Source organism: Lolium perenne, chromosome 3 (assembly GCF_019359855.2).
Source record: "Lolium perenne isolate Kyuss_39 chromosome 3, Kyuss_2.0, whole genome shotgun sequence".
Classification (NCBI taxonomy): Eukaryota; Viridiplantae; Streptophyta; class Magnoliopsida; order Poales; family Poaceae; genus Lolium; species Lolium perenne.
Genome location: NC_067246.2, coordinates 13,358,394 through 13,379,428, shown reverse-complemented (window position 1 = coordinate 13,379,428; position 21,035 = coordinate 13,358,394). Strand labels below are relative to the sequence as shown.

Below are 21,035 nucleotides of genomic sequence, written 5' to 3'. Positions count from 1 at the left end.
ATACTTTCTTGTATAAATCCTTTTTGTTCCAAATCATCCAATTGCTCTTTGAGTTCCTTCAACTCCTTAGGTCCCATCTTGTAGGGTGCCTTGGCAATCGGGGCTGTTCCTGGAATTAGGTCAATAGTAAACTCTATCTCCCGGTCGGGTGGCATTCCAGGTAACTCCTTCGGGAAAACATCTGGGAATTCATTAACTATCGGTATGTCCTCAAGTTTCATCTCCTTCATACTATTCAGCTATAACTCAACCCCAATCTAGGTATGTTTATCTCCTTGATAAATCATTCTTCCTCCGTCTGGACTTTTTAAAGACACTGTCTTGTTTGCACAATCTATCAAGGCTCCGTTCTCCTCTAACCAGTTCATACCAAGAATGACATCTATGTCCTTCATGGGTAGAACAAACAGGTCTGCGTCAAACGCACATCTACGGATCATGATGACCTACTTTTGCTTAACGTGGGTAACTAATATCGTTCCCCACGCAGATAGTATGGTAATGGGTGTTTCTAACTTAGTGCAATTAATCCCATGTTTGATGATAAATTGCTGAGAAATGAATGATGTGGTTGCACCAGTATCAAAAAGTACTTTGCCAGGATGAGTGAGTATCTGAAGCGTACCTATGACAGCTTTATCCGAGTTAATCACTTCCTCCAGGCTGGTACAGTTCAGCTTTCCGAAGGGCTTCTTGTTCTTCCAGTTTCCTCCGGAGTTTCCGTTCCGATTCCCTCCTCCTCCTGACTTTCCTCCACTGTTGTTTCTATTAGGGCAATCTTTCAGCATATGCCCTTCCTGGCGACAACCAAAACAGATCACCTTTGGTTTCCGGCAATCCTTTGAGACATGTCCTTTAAATCCACAGTTACGGCAAATAACCTGGGCCATAGACTGGAATCCTAAGTTCCTCCTGTTATTATTGGGGTTGTACCTCGGCTTGAAAGCCAAACTGGTGTGGGGCTTGTTGCTAACAAACTTCTTCGGCTCAAACTTGGCCTTCTTACGCTTCTCCTCTTGGACTTGTTTAAAGTCATCTTCCAGAGTGATGGCTGCATCAACCAATTCTTGAAACTCTGTGGCTCTCAGCATCCTGAGTTGCACCTTGTAAGCTGAACTCAATCCTCTCATGAACCTTTTCTTCCTTTTATCATCAGTACTAACTTCTTCAGCGGCGTATCTGGCTAGCCCTGAAAATTCTCTGACGTATGTCATAATTGCTTTGTCTTTCTGTTCGAGATTCTCGAACTCTCTGCGCTTTAACTCCATCACACTTTCAGGGACATTGGATTCCCTGAATTTCTGCTTGAACTCCTCCCAGGTGAATACTTTCTCAGCTGGGTATACTGCTACTATGTTATCCCACCACTACAAGAATTCATGTGTATTGCAACAAAATTTATTACAACGGAAATAATTTTGTTGCAATAAAGGCCAATATCACCACAAAGTCAGCTTTTGTGGTAATAGGGGCCATGAATTGCCACGATTTTTTCCTGTTGTGTTAAGGTGAGCTTTGGTTGCAATAGAGGTTAGTTATTGCGACAAAATGCCAACTTGTGGCAATACTTTGCATGTACTGCAACAATTTTATTACATTGCCATAGGCACATAGTTTTGTTGCAATAGAGAATATATGTTGCCACAAAAATACGTGCGTTGTAATATCTTGTGCATATTGCAACAAAATGAATATGCGTGGTAATATCTTGCTCATATTGCCACGACAGTTTATTGTTGCCAGATAGGATGTGATATTGCAACATTGTTCAAAGGCCCATATGTTAGACCGGTTTTTATTAAAGTTATACTTTAAATATATTGACTAATAGTACCAACAATCGGCATGAAATATTTTTTTATGTAACAATTTAGCAGCAAGGAAGGTTTGTGAGACGTGTATGTTGTTGTGTATTGGCACACACGTGCCCCACAAGGTATTTACCTCTTTTTTCCTCATGTATTTGTGTTTGACCTGGCACAACATCTTATTCGGTGGTTCCACGTTTATTTTGAAAAGAAAATTTTAAACCACAATTAACTAATTTCCCACCAGAATCTAAAATTATTCTTTGCGCGAACGGTTTCCCACCAAAAAAATTTATTAGTTCCCGCTTAACCAGGAAACCACGAGACCACTACGCCCACGAAATACACAGGACCTCTTAAACTAATCTAGATTGGTTCTTCCTCGGTCACGGCGTCGGGGCGGAAAATCGAAGTAAAATCGAGGTAATACTCCATTGCAGACCGCCTTTACTCTAAGTGCAGCGGCGGCGGAAGGTATTTTTCCCACTAAAACACACGCCGCATCCCTCTTTCCCATTGCCGCCAGCGACCACCGACCGGCCTTTGACGGCGGCCGGGCCATCCAGCCACCTCTCCCTACCCCTCCCCCTCCCGCACATACCCTCGCGTCTCCCTCGTCTGAGACACCCGGAGCGCGGCGGCGCCGCTCTGACTGGTCTGGAGGCGGCGGCGTCCAGGGTCCTCCTTCTGAATCTCGCCTGCGTGGTGGAGGCGCGAGCTCGCGCAGCTCCCCGGCGTGGCGGCGGCGCGACTTCTCGCTGCTCCTATTCTCCGGTGGTACTAGTCGCACGACAGATGCACAGTGGCTCCTAGAAGGCGGCACAGGACATGTCCGGTGTGTCACTGTTCCTAGACATCGGGGGCACGATCTTGTGCCAAAGCCAGACTGCGCCCTCTTCCTCTGTCATGGATGCAGTCTGTATCAATCTCAAAACTGAATCCTGCATTCAATATGATCTAGTTAGGGCGTGTGTAAGCCGTCAGCACATGGCTGGGAGCATACGTGTGCTTTTTGTGTGTGGAAAGTTTCTTATAAGTAGTGTTTACTCGTGTAGGATCCAGTTTATAATCACATTTATCCTGCAATCAATATGATCCAGTTTCTTGTATATCCTCCATTCCCTTGCTCATGATATATGGAACTGCTTTATGTTTTAATGCATGTCGTACCTATTAGTGTGGTATCATGAAATGTATCATATACTTCTGTGCAATATAAAATGTTTGATATACTGTTCTGTAGGAGTAAGTTCAGGGAGGCGGTGTGAAGAAAATAAACTGCTTTACATGCAAAAGTTGAGCAGCACATCTTCTAATTAGGTAATCTTCAACCACATATCAGATTTGCTTGTTATTATTGCAGTTGGACCAATATACGACATCACTCCTTGGCTATATAAATTTGTTTTTGTAAATTTTGGAAAATTATCAGTTCGGTAACATATTCTTATGCGTAGTAATGATTTTGAAGTACTATAATATGTTTGATTCTTTTCAAGCCATGTAGCTAATTTTGTTCATTCAAAGATCAAGCTAGATGGCGAGAGATACGAGTTGGATGGATAGGGATAGGGGTTCTGTAGAGTGGCAGGCTGGCATGAAGGAATTCCTAGATTTTGCTTTTGACGGTGCTGATGAGGACACTTCTGTCCCATGCCCGTGTAGAAAATGTGTCAACATCTGTCCCAAAAAAAGGAGGGATGTTCACCTTGACTTGCTACACCATGGGATGGATCCTACTTATACTAGTTGGATATACCATGGTGAAGAATCTGATGAGGAAAGCATGTCCCAAGGATCTGGTAATGAAGAGGCGGGAAATGATGATTCTGCAGTTCGTGATATGCTCAATACACTTATAAGGGGAAGCAACGTAGGAAGTAACACAACTGATGAAGAGGAGGGTGCTGATGCTAATCATGGAGATGCTTCGGGCAGGGGTGAACACGACCAGGAACCAAATTCAGCTGCCAAGGCCTTCTTTAATTTACTAAAGGATGCCGAAAAAGAGTTGTACCCTGGCTGCAAGGAGGTCACAAAGCTGTCGTTCATTGTGAAGCTGTACCAAATCAAGTGCTTGTGTGGGTTGAGCAATAGAGCATGTGATTTAATACTACAGTTATTCTCCGAGGTGCTTCCAAAGGGCCACTGCATTCCAAATACTTTAGCAAAAGTTCAGAAGGTTATCCGAGATCTTGGGCTCGACTACCAGAAGATAGATGCATGTGTTAATGATTGTGTGCTATTCCGCAAAGAGTATGCTCAATTGGAGAGCTGTCCTATCTGCAATGCGTCTAGATGGAAAACTGCTCCTAGCAATGACCCAAATGAGGCACCACCAAGTAGTAAAGAAAAGAAGCCGGTGCCTCAGAAAGTTCTGCGATATTTTCCCCTTACTCCACGGTTGCAAAGGCTATTTATGACAGAAGCCACATCATCATATATGCAATGGCATAAGAAGGACCGTGTGGATGATAAGACAATGAGGCATCCTGCAGATTCTTTGGCATGGAAGCATGTTGATAATCTGTATTCTGATACATTCGCAAAAGATGCTCGCAATGTTAGACTTGGGCTTGCTTCTGATGGATTTAATCCGTTTGGGCTGATGAGCATATCACACACAACATGGCCAGTGATCCTTATCCCATATAACTTGCCTCCATGGTTGTGCATGAAACAACCATATTGGATAATGTCAATGATAATTCCAGGACCAAAGTCAGCAGGAAATAACATCGATGTTTACTTGCAGCCTTTGATAGATGAACTGAAGGATCTGTGGGTTAATGGTGCTAATACATATGATGCCGCGGAGAAGAAAGATTTCCAGATGTATGCATGTCTCCTATGGACGATTAATGACTTCCCAGCTTATGCAATGCTATGTGGTTGGAGCACAAAAGGCAAGTTAGCATGCCCTTATTGCCACAAATATACAGATTATTTATGGCTGAAATTTGGTCGTAAACACTGCTACATGGGACACCGTCGTTTTCTGCCTAGAAACCACAAGTGGCGTCGAAACAAGAGTTTGTTCAACAACAAGACAGAACATAGAGATGCTCCAGTGCCGCTTTCAGGTGCTGAAGTGGTACAACAACATCAAAGCTTTGAGCAAGTAACATTTGGGCGAACAAATAAGAGAAAGAGAGATGATAATAATAGCTGGCATAACTGGCGAAAGAAAAGTATATTTTTCCAGCTCCCTTATTGGAAGGAATTGCTAGTAAGGCACAACTTGGATGTGATGCATATCGAGAAGAACATTTGCGATAGCATTTTGGGGACATTGCTTGAGATGGATGGTAAATCCAAGGATAGTTTAAAGGCTCGTCTTGATTTGCAGGACATGAAGATAAGAAAGGATCAACATCCAGAGGTTGGAAAACATAAGTATGAACTACCAAAAGCTTGCTATGCTTTGACTAAGGAAGAGAAGAGAATGTTATGCAGGTTTTTGCAGAGCGTGAAGATGCCCGATGGCTATGCATCAAACATAAAGAGATGTGTGGACCTAGAGAAGTGTAAGGTGTTTGGCCTCAAAACTCATGACTGCCATGTCATATTCCAGAAACTTCTTCCTATTGCATTGCGCAACCTCCTGCCAGAAAAGGTTGTTATCCCATTGCTTGAGTTGAGTCAATTCTTTTCTGATCTTTGTTCCAAGGAGTTGAAAGAAGAAGATTTAGTGAAGTTGAGCAAAAAAATTCCAGAAACTCTTTGTCAGCTGGAGATGATATTTCCACCAGCGTTCTTTGATATCATGATGCATCTTCCAATTCATCTTGCTGAAGAAGCTCGATTGGGAGGACCTGTCTTGTACAGATGGATGTATCCGATTGAGCGATATTTGCGTACACTTAAAGGGTATGTGCGGAATAAAGCTCAACCTGAAGGTTCGATTGCCGAGGGGTACATCTTAGAAGAGTGCATGACATTTTGTAGTCGATTCCTCGATGACACCCATACTAAACTTAATCAGCCAGAACGTCATGAAGGTGCTGCAATAAATCAACCAGCCCCAGAGATTGACATAATTAGCCCAGTCGATTACTCTAAGAAAGGTTTTACATATGAACCACTCTCCTTTGCTGAGATGAATCAAATTAGGCACTACATAATAACAAACTGCAAAGAAACCAAGACGTGGGTAAGGTAAGATATCTATGAATCTATTTTTGGTCATGATATGCATAAAATGATACATGTCGACATAACTGCTTGTTTTCTTTCATAGCGAGCATCTTGAGGAGCTCGGAAGCAATAATTCTCGTAATGCTGAAAAGAAACACAAAGAAGAGTTCGTAGGCTGGTTTGAGAGACGTGTAATTTTCTTTTATACTTTAACAATTAATCCTCGCACTACAACAATAATAGTATACAACTTTTCTAACATACTGCATGCCATGATGCAGATTACAGATCTCCATAATGATGGGAAAGTTAGCAGTCTTATTTATGCACTAGCTTGAGGGCCTGATCACCGAGCTCGTATTTACAACCGTAAGGTTGTAAATGGATTTTTCTTTAGAAATGCCCATATAGAAAAGGACTTGGGTACCCAAAATAGCGGCGTCATAGTCAAGGGCGATGAAAGTACTGGCCATATTGATTATTATGGAGTGATCCAGAAAATAATATGTCTTGATTTTGGTATTGACAAGGAGGTAGTTTTGTTCCAGTGTGACTGGTTTGATGTGCCTCCTCCTGATAGAAATCAAAGTAGAGGCTATAAGAAAAATATATATGGAAATGTCGATGTTGACACTACTCAACTCCGATTTAAAGATGAACCTTACATTCTAGGCATTCAAGCTGAACAGGTTTTTTACGTGAGAGATGTGAAGAAGCCCAATTGGGTAACTGTTGTTAAGATGAATCCACGGAATCTATTTGCCCCTTCTGCTTTGAATGGTGAAGACCTTGCGGAAGCTGATGCAGACATACTGGATCTTGGAGTAGGCGAAACGACCGTCCCAGACATAACTGAAGAGATCACTAGTTGGCGTAGATCTGGTGTAGAAGGAGCCAGCAGTGATGTTTCAGTTATTCAAAGTATAAAACCTATTGAGTATGAAGAAATTCAAGTTGAATCAGATGATGATGTCGAAGATGACGAGACTTACATAAATGATGGCCATGTTGCTCCTTTGGTACAGGAAGATTCAGATGATGATCAAGGATTTTTTGTATAGAATTTAATTTGGCTTTAGTTTTTCTGTAAAATGCAAAGACAATTCTTCATGTTATTCTGTATTTCATTGAGTGTCGTGTGCATACTCTCATGTTGGATGTTTTGTATAAAGGAAATGACAATCTGATACATTTGATCTGTGAAAACTAACATCTAAGTTTTTTTTCCTTGCAGATTTGAGAGATTAACTAGAAAAGGGATGCAACTATGGCTTCAAGGCAGGGTAGTGCATACTGGAATCGAACCATGATGCCACAACATGGTAATTATTAATTAGAATGTGTTCATTTACATTTGCTGCTAGTAGTTCTTCTTATAAATAATAGTGAACATTCACAAGCAGGTGATACAGAAGACAGAGATGCTTCAGAATTCTCTTGGCTGAATGGTATAGAAACATATGTACTGTCATTACGCATACTATCAATACATTTCTGTGTTTAATCATGCAGCACGTTGATGCATACCTCTTAAAAATATGGCACATGCTGCATACCAAAAAGCTGAATAGCTAAAATTAATTTCGAATTTGAAAATCTGATCTACAGTTGGAAAATATAAGTACTGTTTGATGTATACTCTACTCCATTGTACTAGCCACGTGGCATGATTCTTTCAAAAAAGTTCTGCTCTCATAAATGTGCTTGTAACACATGGTACTCATTTTCTTTTCACTATGATGTTTGACCGAGTTCTCTCATGCATACAAGTTTGTTATTATTTATTTTTATTCTTGCACTTATATAAATTTCTTCAACCGTAATCTTGTGTTCAGTAACAAGAGGCTCAGTTCTGTTATCAAGGACTGAAAGTATAACCTCTTACAAAAACAGGCGGCCTGGACAACACAGATCTGGTAAAAAATGCCAACCTTTTCCAGTCAGCTAATCTTCTGCTATTCATTTTATATTTGATCTTTTAAATTCTGAACTGTTATGATAGGTACACAAGGACAATCTGACACTACACCAGACGCCTCTCAACATGCCAATGATATGTGTTCACTGAATGATTGGCCATCTCATGCCCGCCGCAATCGTGTGCAAATACAAAATGGTAGTTTTGTTGAAAATTTCAGTGCCATGTTCTTCTATCAGTTAAAATTATTACTCCTTGTATGCTTTCCTTTGTAGAAGCTGATGGACAAAAGAAGAGTGGACGAGGTGTTCTAAAAGGTTTAAAAGTATCCAAGAAGCGCTTTGCCAGTGGATCTGCAAAGCTGAATGTTGCATTTTCAGATAGGTTGGGTGGTTCAACAGGAATGAATTATCGTTCATTTGTAGATGACGTGGTAGTTTTTATGAAAAGAAGGATGCCACTCATTGGTGTGAGGACGTGGGCTGACATTCACGCTTCTGTTCATCGACTCATAGTTGCGGATGTGCTTGTGAGTATTAGCTTTCTCGTATCTCCGTCTTCCATGTTGCATCAATATTTCACTACTGACTGACTGTCTTTTGATCTGTTTTAGGAAAGATGGAACTTGGAAGATACACCAGATATGGAGGATAAAATACTTAAAATTGCTAAAGAGCGTTACAGAGGTTGGCGGTCAACTCTTCACTCCACATACAAGGCCTACAATACTGATGCCGCTCGAATGGCTAATGTGCCGGAGGATTTACAGCCAGAAGAGTGGGAGTGGCTGATTAATTACTTTGGCACTAATTCAAAATTCCAGGTTTTCTCTAAATTCATTGTTTGTGTAGTATGTACTTTGCTGAAATTGTCTATTTCACATAAAAGGGTGTACCCAGTGCTGAAAGCTCCCATAGATTTATTTTTTCTATGCATTGTCAGATGTACTTTGCTGAAATTGTCTACCTCACATAGATTTATTTTTTCTATGCACTGTTAGGAAACTAGCCAAAAGAACTCTGATAATCGCAAAAAACAAAAGGCAATACACAGAGTTGGATCAAAATCTTACTCACAACTCAGTTTTGAGAAGGTATGAGATGAGTAAATTAATGTATTTGCTTCTTTAGAGTCCAATATATCTACATGCTTCGTGACATCTTTATACAACTTGCAGAGAGATTTAGAAACTGGAGAAGAGCCCGATTGTATAGCTCTCTGGGAACTGACTCACACAAAGAATGGAATATGGTCTAACAGAGAATCTCAGGATGTTTATGTGAGTTATATTTCTCAGCACAATCATTCATCTCACTATATATTAGTTTTATAGCCATTTCAGCAATCTTAGTGGCAAGACTATTTTTTTTGTGTGTAGGACAAAGCTTGTGAAGAAGTAAACCTAAAGGAAGGTGAAACTAATGGCCCAGTTTCAACTGAAGATAGGAACAATATTTTTCAGACCAACTATAAAACCACAATGGGATGCAAATCCTCACAGCCTCGTGGGTATGGCTACATGGCTAAACCTCCTAGACCGGCTGATAGGTTTCGTGTTGAGCTTGAAGAGCAATCCCGTGCTTCCCAAAGACAAAATGCTGAGCTCAACCAGCAAGTTACGCAATTGCAAGATGAACTCCAAGCTGAGCGTGAAAATACGCAGCAACAACTAGAACTTGAGCGAGCTGAACGACAACGACTGGAGGAGAGGTTACAAGAAGATAGAATAGAGAGGGAAAGACTTTTAGAAGAGGAACGCAGATCAAGGCAGCTAGAATTGCAGGCAGTTGAGGAGTCGTTCATGAAATTTTTTGCAGAAATGACGGAAATGATGGGATCCCAACAGACATTAGCGCAACAGGTAACTCAAGTCATTTTTTTGTGACATTTTAACTTTACTTGAGCTGCATGTTCACTTTATACTTCTTTGCAGATCGCCCCTAGGAGGAATGGCAAGGAAAATACTAATCCAAATGTCTCAAGGTCACTTTTTCAGACACCAAGTACTAATGCCGCTCCGGGTAAAAAAAATATGATTCCACCAAACCAGCTTGCTGCAGCTGCTAAACTGAACACACGCATTTTTCGAGCTATGGTAAGTGCCAACCTTCCATTGCTCAGCACTTCCGAGTCGAAGTTCATAGTTGGTGTCAATATCATTTTATTGACGCACATATCCTTGTTATTGTATTGATAAATACTGAAAGAATGATGCTTGTAAGGTGTATTTGGTATTTAGAAAATCCATTCTTTGACTATCTGGAACCCTGAAGAGATCTAGAGAAAAAAGAAGTCATCTTGCTATATTTGAGGTTGTTTTTGGCCAAAATACATAAGGAATTATCTTGGTTGTCAACAGGCTATGATTTTTTTACTAATGAATGCGGAAAATAACATGTTTGCCACATTTTTCCTACACCTTCTCGTCCATGTATAGTTAAATTGGTGGTGTGGATATAGCCGATCTAAAAGAAACATGATGTCTAGTCTAGGTTGATATGGCTTGTAATATAGGCTGTTCTGAACACTTAAACATGGTCAACGTGTACACACATTGAAGTAGTGAATTAAAACTTTGGCTATTGTAAAAAACAATTCAAACAAGTACCGAGACTCGGGAACATGGCTTTGTGTTATTCATTCAAACAATTGGTCCATGTTTGTAACATTGATGCACATATTTTAAACAACGTTGATCTATTTCCTGTAGCACAAAGCCTGTTTAGCACATATTTCAAACAAAGAGTACCGCACTGATGTATTTCCTGTAGCACAAAGCTTGCTCGTTCAAAGCTAACCAAGTTCTGATGTGTGCCTTGAAGGATGGAAATAATGGCGCAAAGTGAAGGCAAAGGGGGCTTATTCTTGCCACTTCGGATGGCCGCTTTAACTTTAGAATCAATTTCAAAGTGAAGGCAAAGGGACCTAATTGTTGCCACTTCAGATGGCCTTCATATTAGAATCAAATTTGTGTTTTCTTCCAATGGATGTTTTTATTTAGTGTGAATCGTATTTCTTATTCATAGCAAGTCTTGACATGTGTACATTTGAATATTTGCACCCTAAATGATTTAATATATGTATGTTTTCCTGGACGTATTCATCATTGCCAATGTGGTATATTTGGTATATATGTGTAGCTTCATATAATAAGGTTATTGTACCGCATGCATGCTGCACATAATTAAATTGGTTGCAATAAGTTATTGCCACAAAAAAATAATACATTGCCTTAGCAGTCCCTTGCCACGGATTTGTTTTGTTGCGATAACTTATCGCCATGAATTCATTTTTGTTGCGATACATACTAATTACCACGGAGGGGATTTCGTTACCTTAGGGTATCACCACAAAACCATGTTTCGTTGCGGTAAGGTAATACCACAAATATTTGGTTGTTGTGAAAAAGCATCGCAACAGTTATCTATTACGTTGTAATAGGTTATTACCATGGTTTAATCCTTGTGGCGCAAAGTTAGGGCAACGGTTTGAATTGTGGCAACAAATATAAGTTACCACGGGGAGTCTTGCTGCAATATTGTCGAAAATCGTTGCAATATAATCATGTATTGCAACGAGACAAATAATCGTGGCAATACTCTATTACCATGCCAGATATTGCAACGGCTGGCAACGAAAGTGGTTCCGTTGCAAAAAGAACCTATTGCAACAAATTTGGGCCTATTGCCACGATTTTTTTTGTTGCAATACACCGGAATCCTTGTAGTGCACCATGATGCGGTGGGTCCACACAACAGGTGTGTAGCATACCTAACCTTCTCCTGGTCTGTGCATCCAACAGTCTTGAGCTTGCGCTCTGTGTCCATCAGCCAATCTTCAGCGTCCATTGGCTTGGGCGTAGGCAAATGATCTTGACTTGGTATTCTGGAAGTCTGACAGAGTAACGCCTTGGTTCTCTGGCCTTTCCACCCTGTTCTGTTGCAGCAACTCTTGAAAGAATTTGTTCTGCTGCTCCATGGTTGCACGTTGCCTTTCCTCCAGCATTTGCATGTACTAGAGAAAGTTTTGTTGAGTCATAGGAGGTGGTGGTGGTGGAAACTGATTTCTTGCGGCTTCATCTGCCTCTTCCTTCTGTTTGGCCTCGCGTTCGAGGCGCTGTGTTTCACTCTCCTCTCCCGTCGCTCCCGACATCACCCCCTAGCTTTGCAACACAAAGTGGTACTCATAGTTACTCCATGCGCAAGTTTTCTGAGCTCAACTTTGTGCGCAGAACTAGTCACGCAATGGAAATCAAGAAGCAAATCCAAATCATACAAAACATATACCATGTATATACATACATAAGTGGTTTATTACAATACCCATAAGTAGTGTGAGTATGGAAACTCACTTATTGTATGAAAATTACAACTCATAAAACTAGTACACACTGCAATACATATGGTACATTTGTATTGCATCATCGCCTCCACTGGTGGTCAACTACTCGTGGCTTCACTCCTGGTACATTCCAGGCATCCATCCAGTCGAACGTGTAGTCCTCCTGATAGTGTCTGGAACATATGGCCTCCCAGTAGGCTGGTAGTCCGAGTCTGAGGATGATCCCAAGGAGAAATCTGTCATCATAAAATGATTATTCAGAGATGCATAAGCATCCCCCATGGGATACTCCTCCTCCTCAACGGACACGTTTCCGGTGTGCTCAGAGGTATTCATGTCAAAAGGTCCACACCTTCCTCTGCTTCCTGAACCTTCCCCCTTAACCACCTTACGTGCCTTCCCTCCTTCGGAATCGGACTCTATCACTATAGGGTACTCCTCGTAGTCTCCCATACTATATTGATGGTTCTGGTACTGATCTACGGCGTCTTGATCTCTCTCTGGATTACATCTCACTGGATCACTATATGTTCCCATGAATGATCCCCAACGCCATCCAGTGGAGTTCTCAATTGGAGTCTCCGAGCGTTGGTTGTTCCCGGATTCTTCTCCACCCTCATAACCACCATATGAACTACTAGGGAAGAACCTAGGGGTTTGTGGTGTTGGTTGTGGTTCTGGGGTGTCTATGTGGATGTAGTCACCAGTTGAGAAAACTGGTGTAGGTGGATCACTCTCCATCGGCCCCTTACCTTTCGACACCTCCTTAGGCTTAGTAAACTCATCTAACATTGTGTCAATTGCTCCCGACAAGTGTCGGTTCAACTGAAAGTACAAAGTCAGAAGGTTCCTACAGTTATCCATGTATTTTGCGGCTTCTGCAGGTTTCCTCTTGGCAAACTTGAAGTGGTTTAGAGTCAGATCATCGTCCTCCTCCATATGTGGAATATGTGCAAATTCGGAGCCTATAAGATCCTTGGTCTTATGCTCGCGAATATCAGTGATAGCTTTCATAATGGCTATGTGATAGGCTGTCCTGATTGTCCTAGCCTCTCCTGCAGGCATAACTGCACTCAAACCTAAGGCTTCAGGTAACTGGAGTCCTACCCTACACTTTGCCAGTACAGTACCATCATAGTACATGTACTTCATTACTCGGATTTGCGGATCGCACCCAAATTCGAGTAACATGGCACGGAGTATATCAGCGAGTCCCCCGTCATAGTCGTCCAAAGTGGATTCCTTCACTTTCACGTTACGTCCGGAACGTGAACTGGCCATAGTTGGCTGTAGATAAGAAAGAATATAGTATTAGTAATAATGCATCATAATAGTGATAATAAAGAATTATCGCTCTAAAAGAGATGAATGTATTATTCTCAAGTGAATAGACACCATATTTTTAGAGAATTCTTTACTAATCCTATTTGACTCCTACCATTTTGTCCCATTTACTAGGTTCCAACCTAAGGTCAAAGCTTTTGCTCTGATACCAACTGTGGTGACCCTGCATACCACTGCATGTTGTAGTATGCCAGTCGTTGACATAACATGTGCGAAGTACCAATCCACAAATATTACATCCCTCAGAGTAGTACAATAGAAACATAGCTGGTCCATAACTCATTCACATAGTATTACAAGCCATATAATTACATCATCTCGGAGCTCCTCCTGGGTCCATAGAGGTTTACTCCTAGGTTCGAGGTGAACCTTACACATCTTATATAATATAGGTCTAAGCAGGGTTATCATTATTCAACTCGAGCAGCTAAGTACTATAGAGTTCATACTGCTCGATTACTACTACTACTCGTGTGGTCTAAGCTTGTTCTCCTTCTGGAACCTCCCCGGTTCCGTAGACGATCAGATAGTCGACCCCCTCTACTCCTCCAGAGAGGTCTGGTTCCTCGTAGCAGATCCCATCTGCTCCGTCTTGTCCGTCGTTGGCCTCCTCAAGGTGATTCAGACAATCTAAGCAGGGGATTATAAGAGGTATGAGTACGAGCGTACTCAACAAGTTCATAATAGGAAAGAGGTGTTTAATGCACTAGCTACGGCACTAGACCAGAAAGTCTAATACCAATGCATGTTTTGATAATCATTTCTTCAAAAGGTTGCTTTTATTCAGAAGAACTATGTCCGTCAGCCTTCACCGGTTTACTAGAACTGCATGGAGTTCCATTCCGGCAGCCTTCGCGATTCCATATCCGGAACAGGGAGTGACAGGTCACGATTCATTACACTCTGCAGAGGGGTGTTGCTTTACCCATAAGAGATCTTAACCTTGGTGCCAACCGGGCAGCTTTCCCGTCCACACTTCCGTGGTGTGAGGCCCGGTATAAGGTCCTAGTCAAAATTGCATTTCCTCGCGACCTCACACACCCACCCTTTGTTGCAATTCTGACCTTGGGTCCTCGCCGGGCTATATCACTTGGATATCTTCCGACCTCGACAACTATCAGGTCGCAACCATGATCCTTCGCCGGCCGTTGCAACCCATCATAGACCGCATTACCGTGGGGAATTAATATGGGATCCCCACCCTCAAGTTGTTCCCTCAAGACACAACTGCTACGGTAAGCGCATCCGTTGATGTACGAGAGGAGGAAACACACATGACTACTCCGTCCCACTCCAGATCTTATGGTTAACACTGTTTTTACGGCACAAGAATCACTGGACGACATTTGTTGTTAATCCTAGATGGATATAAACCCTTGCAATGGAACCTCCACCATACTCATGCCATGGTTCCATTGCCCACCACATAGTCATATTCATAGTTATGAAATTAGCATATTTGCTTTTAATGCAAGAGTGATAAGTATAGTACTTTGCAAGTAATTTTGATAAAAATACTCAAAGTAACATGAGCAAGCGATGACCATGCCTGGCGACTGCAATGTAGTGCAGTTGGATTGTTTGGACTGACCCTGGTCCTCTGTTTCTGAAAGATAGCATCATTGTCCGATAAGGGCAATGGTTAAAGATTCAAATATGCATGCTTTCAGCTTTTAGGGTTTGGTCCCCCTTCCCGGTGCTTTATCATTTTATGTCAGAGGTGTCGAATAAGAATGATTTAGTATTACTCTTTAAGAGTAAAAATATTACCTTGGAATGTTGCCAAGATGTTTTTAAGTTCAAGACAATTTATGGTCTTCTTTTATCATTAAAAATATATGTCTTATTTTTAATGATTATTATTAATTCTTTATTCTTTGAATTAAAATTATTACTCAACTTTATTTGTCTCAAAAATTCCATTTCATATTTTATTATGATAGAGAATTTTATTCTAAGTGGTTTGCATATTTTTATCTATTTTTTTGGAGTTATATATAGTTTATAAAATTCTGTTAAAGTTTCTATTTAATTTGGAATTTGGAAATGACCAATATGCCCCTCGGGCCCACCTGTCAGGCAGCCCGAGCTGGTTAGGTTGGACCAGCCCGTTGGGCTCGGTCCAACCGACCCAATTGCTCGCGCGTCGCCTCCTTCGTCCTAACCCTAATTTCCCCGCACGCTCCTGCGACCCGTGGTCGCCGCCGCCGTCGCCGCTTTATTCCGGCCGCCTCCGGCCATCTCCGGCGACGAGATTTGTCGCAGACGAACCGCCTCTCGATGGCGCACCTGGTGGTCCGCGTCGATCTGGGATTCGCCGTCGTCTCCGCTCGCCCCCAACTCCTCTGCAACGCGGGTCGCACGGATCCGCGGCTATTCGCCGCCCGCCGGCGTCCCTGGCGCTATGGCGCCGTCGTGAGCCTCGCCATGGTGGTGCTGGGCGCTGCGGCATTGCTGTGGCCTGGCCTGGCTTGGCCTGGCGCCGCCGTGCCCCCGGCGTGTGCCGCCGTGGCCGCTATGGCTGCGCTCCTCGCCTGCTCGCCTGTAAGTGCTCCGCCCCCTCTCTCTCTTATCTGTTCTTCCTCCTTGCTCGCCACTGGATGCTTTGGCGTCCAGGGTGCTACGCTACTGCTGCTCCTACTCCTATGTGATGTGTGCTGTGTTACCTCTGTTACTGCCATGGTGTGCTAGCGGCTGCTGCTCTACTTGCCATGGCCTAGCTCTATTGCTGTGCTTGTGCTGGTGCTCTCCTCTCTCTAGCTTATGCCTGTGCTCTTGCCATTAGTGCTGCTGTAGCTCTTGTGTAGCTACCCATGAGCATGCTGTGATGCTCATGGCTTGCCATGTTGCTCCAGCAACTGCTGCTGCTGCTAAACTATCATGTGTATTCATATTGTTTGCCCCTGGCTTGATTACTGTGAGTAATCCTTGCATTCTGCAAGAACCAGTGCCTCTGGTGTGTTGCTCATAGAGCTATAATTCATGGTGATGCTCTATTGTGCTTGGTTGTTGGCTAGACAACTACATCCCTTGATGTTGTGCTACTGGATATAATTGCATATCCTTTATTTAATTATCTGTGATGCAATTGTTAATGAATTGTGGGTATTTCATTTGTCTGATTCATGGATTGGTGCTAGGCTTAGCACTAGCATGCACTTGCATGCTCTGGCAAGCCCTGATGATCATATGATCATCAGTTGCTTGGTGGTTGCCTTCTGATCTATGGTTTGTGTCTCACTGATGCTCCTCCTTGTGTCTGTGTGACACCCAAGCATGTGCTGGTGCATGCTTTTGCTTGCTCAAGCATCTGCTGATGCTTGCAGTGATCCTCTGGATCATTTGCAAGTGTCTGGTTCATTATTTACTTATGTATCTCATTTATCTGTGCAGCTTTGCTTGATTAAATAGATAAATGAGGTGAACTGTGTGTCAGTAATGATCCTATTATTTGATAAATTGGAGCTAGAGGGATGCCAACCATTGGTTGGCGACCCTAGCTCACTCTGAACCCATCTGGGTGATGATGAAGTGGCTTTACTGGATGGTTTTGTGGGTTTGAGGTGGCCCTGTCAGCATCATGTTGCTGGCCAAGGGAAGCTCCCCCTCTGTGGCTTGCTGTGGCTATCATATGCTTTCTGGTTGATCCCTAGTTGGATCTCCAGTAGCCTTTGCTGTTGAAAACATAAATAGACAAGAATTTGTCTATCTGTCTGATGGTGTAACTAGCTATAGGGTGCTAGGTGAATCTGGCTGGCTAGATAGGATCAAATCCTTGCTGGATTTCCTTGGTTATGCCACTGTTTATTTTGTGGGCTTAACCAGTGTTCCCATGGATGAATTCCTGCTGGCTTATCCCATGTTTTGCTTGCACCAAATGGCTGGTAGCCAAGTGATGATACAAACAGGGTATTCCAACCCTTTTTGCTTGTGTGTGATGCATATGATTAATAATGAGCAAAACAGTTGCCTGCTCATGTTTATCTGTGTATACCTCACTCCAGCTCCTAGAAAGTGTGCTGATGTAGTGGATTTGCTTCTGGTTTTTGTTGTAAGCTTGCCCTGCTCCTCCTGGCTAACTTGTGATGGTTTACTTCATCTGTCTTTGGTTCTACGATTAACGAGTTCTTGGTGGAACTGTCCTGGATATTTTGGCTGGCTGTGTTGTTCTTGCTGTTCTAAGAATTTCTTGCTGTTCTTACCCTGTGAAGCTTCTGCCGATGAGCTGCTAGGGTTTGCTGGTGAAACGGTTTTATACTGCCCCTCTCCTTGCTCCTATGGTCGACAGCACTGCTGTTTGTGTGTGGTGACTCTCCCCTGGCCTTTGTGTGCTATTGGACATGCAGCAAGCCTTGTGAGCTGCTTGTGGGTTCCCTGGTTGGAACTTGGGCTGTGAGTTGATCAGCTCGGCTAGTTTGGTAATATCCACCAAATTCTGGTTTCTTTTGCTAACCTGCCAAGTGGCTTTGCCACTTGGCCTAATTTGTATTTCTTTGTTTTGTGTTTATATGCAGGGATCATTTGGATGGTCAAGAGGATATCCAACATGTGTTGATCAAGAAATCCATGAAGATTTACTTGTTTAGTTTAGCATTCTATCAATATTTGTAATTTTTATTTACTTTTTCCTTTATTCTTTTTCTGTAATGAGTTGTAATATTTATAATTCAAATGGATAATGTAAATGACAATGTATTATGTGTGTTAATCAATAAAGTTCAAGTTTTCCCTAATGAGCTTGGAATATATGTTCTATTATTTTATATTCTTGATTCATCCAATTGTTTAATGTATTATCCATTATTTGAATTATAATATACTTAATTGATGTTTGAATTTGAAATTCAAACATAACTTGTTTGAATTCAATCATGCAACTTAAGTTGAAATGTGGATTGTTCCCCTCTCTTCTGAAAAACCCTAAGTTGAGATTTAGATAGGTCCAAGTTTATCGCACTCTCGAAACCCTAAACCTATCTGGTGTCGAGAGAGAAAGTTATCCCCCCTAAGATGCAGTTTTTCAATAAAGCGCAAAATTTCCCCAGATTTTACGATGCAATGCACATCCCTTTCTAAATTCTACCCCTCGATCGTCTCTAATCCTGGGATATTACAAAAAGTTACCAGCAGGATCCATCGACAGCTGGGAAACTTTCGAGGATATGTTTGTGAAATGTTTTCTATCCACATGCAAGAAACCCGCATCAATAGAGCAGCCGAGGGCCTGCAGGCAGAAGTTTGATGAGCCAATGCAGACGTACATCCAGAGGTGGAATATTATCAAAAATTCGGCAGAGAACATATCTGACGAAAGAGCAATAGATGCGTTTGTTGCGGGGATCCGAAGAAAGGACCTAATCGAGGACTTGGGAAGGTCTAACCTGAAAACAATAGCAGCGCTCATGGAAATAGCGAATCGCTGGGCAGATGGAGAAGATGCTGTTCAAAATAAACGGCACAGGTGACCCGATGACGACCGCAATAGAAACAATCAAAATAGACGACGTTTTTCTCGACAGTACTCAGACTACGATGGCCCCGGCCAAGTAGCGGCTGGATTCCGAGGAAATAGTGGAGGAAATCATCAAGATGACTATCAGAGGAGTAATGAGCAGCGCAGTGACTACATGGATGCTCCCCGCTCTAACAGGCAAAATAGTGGACCAAGGTTCCAAAGGACATATGTATCACCCGAGGATCTTTTGAATGGACCATGACAGATGCACTTCTTTCTCGACAACACTGGGAAAAGACAGTCGGGTCATCTTCAGAAGGATTGCCGAACTTTCCTAGCATTGCATAGATATGCAGGACATACCAATGCACAGGCAGCAAGCAGGAACCCCCAGGGGCCAAGGAGTGAGATTCACCTTCCACCTCCACCCGCAATTACCGATGAAAATCGACATCAGTTGCAATTGGCGGCAACCCCAGCCAACAACGGCCCCTATATTGACACAACAGGAGCAGTGTCGATGATTCAGAAGGGTAGACCTTCGAATAGGGCCCAAAAGGTGATTTCGCGACAAGTTTACATGGCGGAGAAGATGCCTCCACCAACGATCGAGTACTTGAATTGGTCAGCACAGGACATCGGGTTCACCGAAGCGGATCACCCACCTCAAGTTCCTCGACCAGGGCAATCGGCTTTGATTCTGCCAGCGGTGATCGCAGGATTCGACGTATCACACGTGTTCATAGATGGAGGGAGTAGCTTAAACCTTATGTACGCAGATACATTGAGGAAGATGAACATATCTCTGGCAAATTTAACACCAACCGACACGAGCTTCCACGGCATTACACCCGAAAAACCAAGTTATCCACTGGGAAAAATCAATCTCGACGTTCAGTTTGGAACTCGAGAAAATTACAGAAGAGAGAAGCTGGAGTTCAAAGTCGTGGATTTTCCGTCACAGTATCATGCCCTACTGGGACGACCCGCTTATGCCAGATTTATGGCGGTACCACAATATACATACTTGTTATGGAAGCTGCCTGGACCCAAGGGCCCAATTACGGTAAAGGGGAGTTTTGCTCTGGCAGATAAGTGCGACAAAGATTTCCACAAGATGTCAGAAACTTTCGGGATGCAGGCAGAATACATGGCGTCAAGGTTAACAACTGATTATGATGTGTTGCCTGACGGAGGAAGGCCGCTTAAGGAGCAAACTTTCGACACCTCCAAGAACTCAAAGGAAGTGCAGATTCACCCGACAGATCGTAAGAAGACAACAGCTGGGAAATCTTCGCATGGTGTCCAGCTGACATGCCAGGAGTACCCAGGGAACTTGCCGAGCACCCCCTTAATCTGGATCCAAGGGCTAGGCCAATTCGACAACCTTTGCGGCGTTTTTCGGAACCAAACCGCAAAGCTATGTTATCAGAAATTAATCGACTTCGAGAAGCAAATTTCATCAAGGAGCTGCACACAGAGGCCACATGGGTAGCTAACCCAGTTCTGGTCCCGAAGAAAAACACTGATGTCCTTCGCATGTGCGTTGACTTCACGTGTCTCAATAAACATTGTCCAAAGGATCACTTTCCCCTCCCGAGGATCGATCAAATTATCGACTCCACAGCGGGATGCGAACGTCTTTCCTTCCTGGACGCGTATTCTGGTTACAACCAGATCCGCCTAAAAGAAGAAGATGAGGTTAAAACAGCTTTTATAACCCCTTATGGCGTGTTCTGCTACAGAACAATGCCCTTCGGGTTGAAAAATGCGGGAGCCACCTATCAGAGGATGATGCAAAAGTGTATCGCCACGCAGATCGGCAAGAACGTTCAAGTGTACATCGATGACGTCATCATAACAACAAAACAGGGATTATCTTTGATTGATGATCTTCGAGAAACCTTCGACAACCTTGACAAGTTCCGCCTCAAGCTAAACCCGACGAAATGTTCCTTCGGTGTTCCCGCGGGAGAACTTCTCGGATATTTAGTATCAGCAAGAGGAATTGAGGCAAACCCTGAGAAAATAC

At 42.7% G+C, this 21,035-nt stretch overlaps 2 protein-coding genes across 2 annotated transcripts; both read left to right on the top strand.

The window, feature by feature from the left end:
- The first annotated feature begins 3,345 nt into the window (after positions 1-3,345).
- LOC127321472 (uncharacterized) lies at positions 3,346-7,006 on the top strand. Its single transcript, XM_051350508.1, has 4 exons — positions 3,346-5,966; positions 6,049-6,111; positions 6,227-6,253; positions 6,343-7,006. The coding sequence occupies exons 1-4, from the start codon at positions 3,346-3,348 to the stop codon at positions 7,004-7,006; spliced, it is 3,375 nt and encodes a 1,124-aa protein (XP_051206468.1).
- A 206-nt stretch (positions 7,007-7,212) lies between these two features.
- LOC127321473 (uncharacterized) lies at positions 7,213-10,144 on the top strand. The gene is made up of 10 exons (XM_071827070.1): positions 7,213-7,267; positions 7,781-7,861; positions 7,948-8,061; positions 8,139-8,392; positions 8,477-8,686; positions 8,864-8,956; positions 9,041-9,142; positions 9,242-9,724; positions 9,797-9,958; positions 10,103-10,144. The coding sequence occupies exons 1-10, from the start codon at positions 7,213-7,215 to the stop codon at positions 10,142-10,144; spliced, it is 1,596 nt and encodes a 531-aa protein (XP_071683171.1).
- Positions 10,145-21,035: the final 10,891 nt, after the last annotated feature.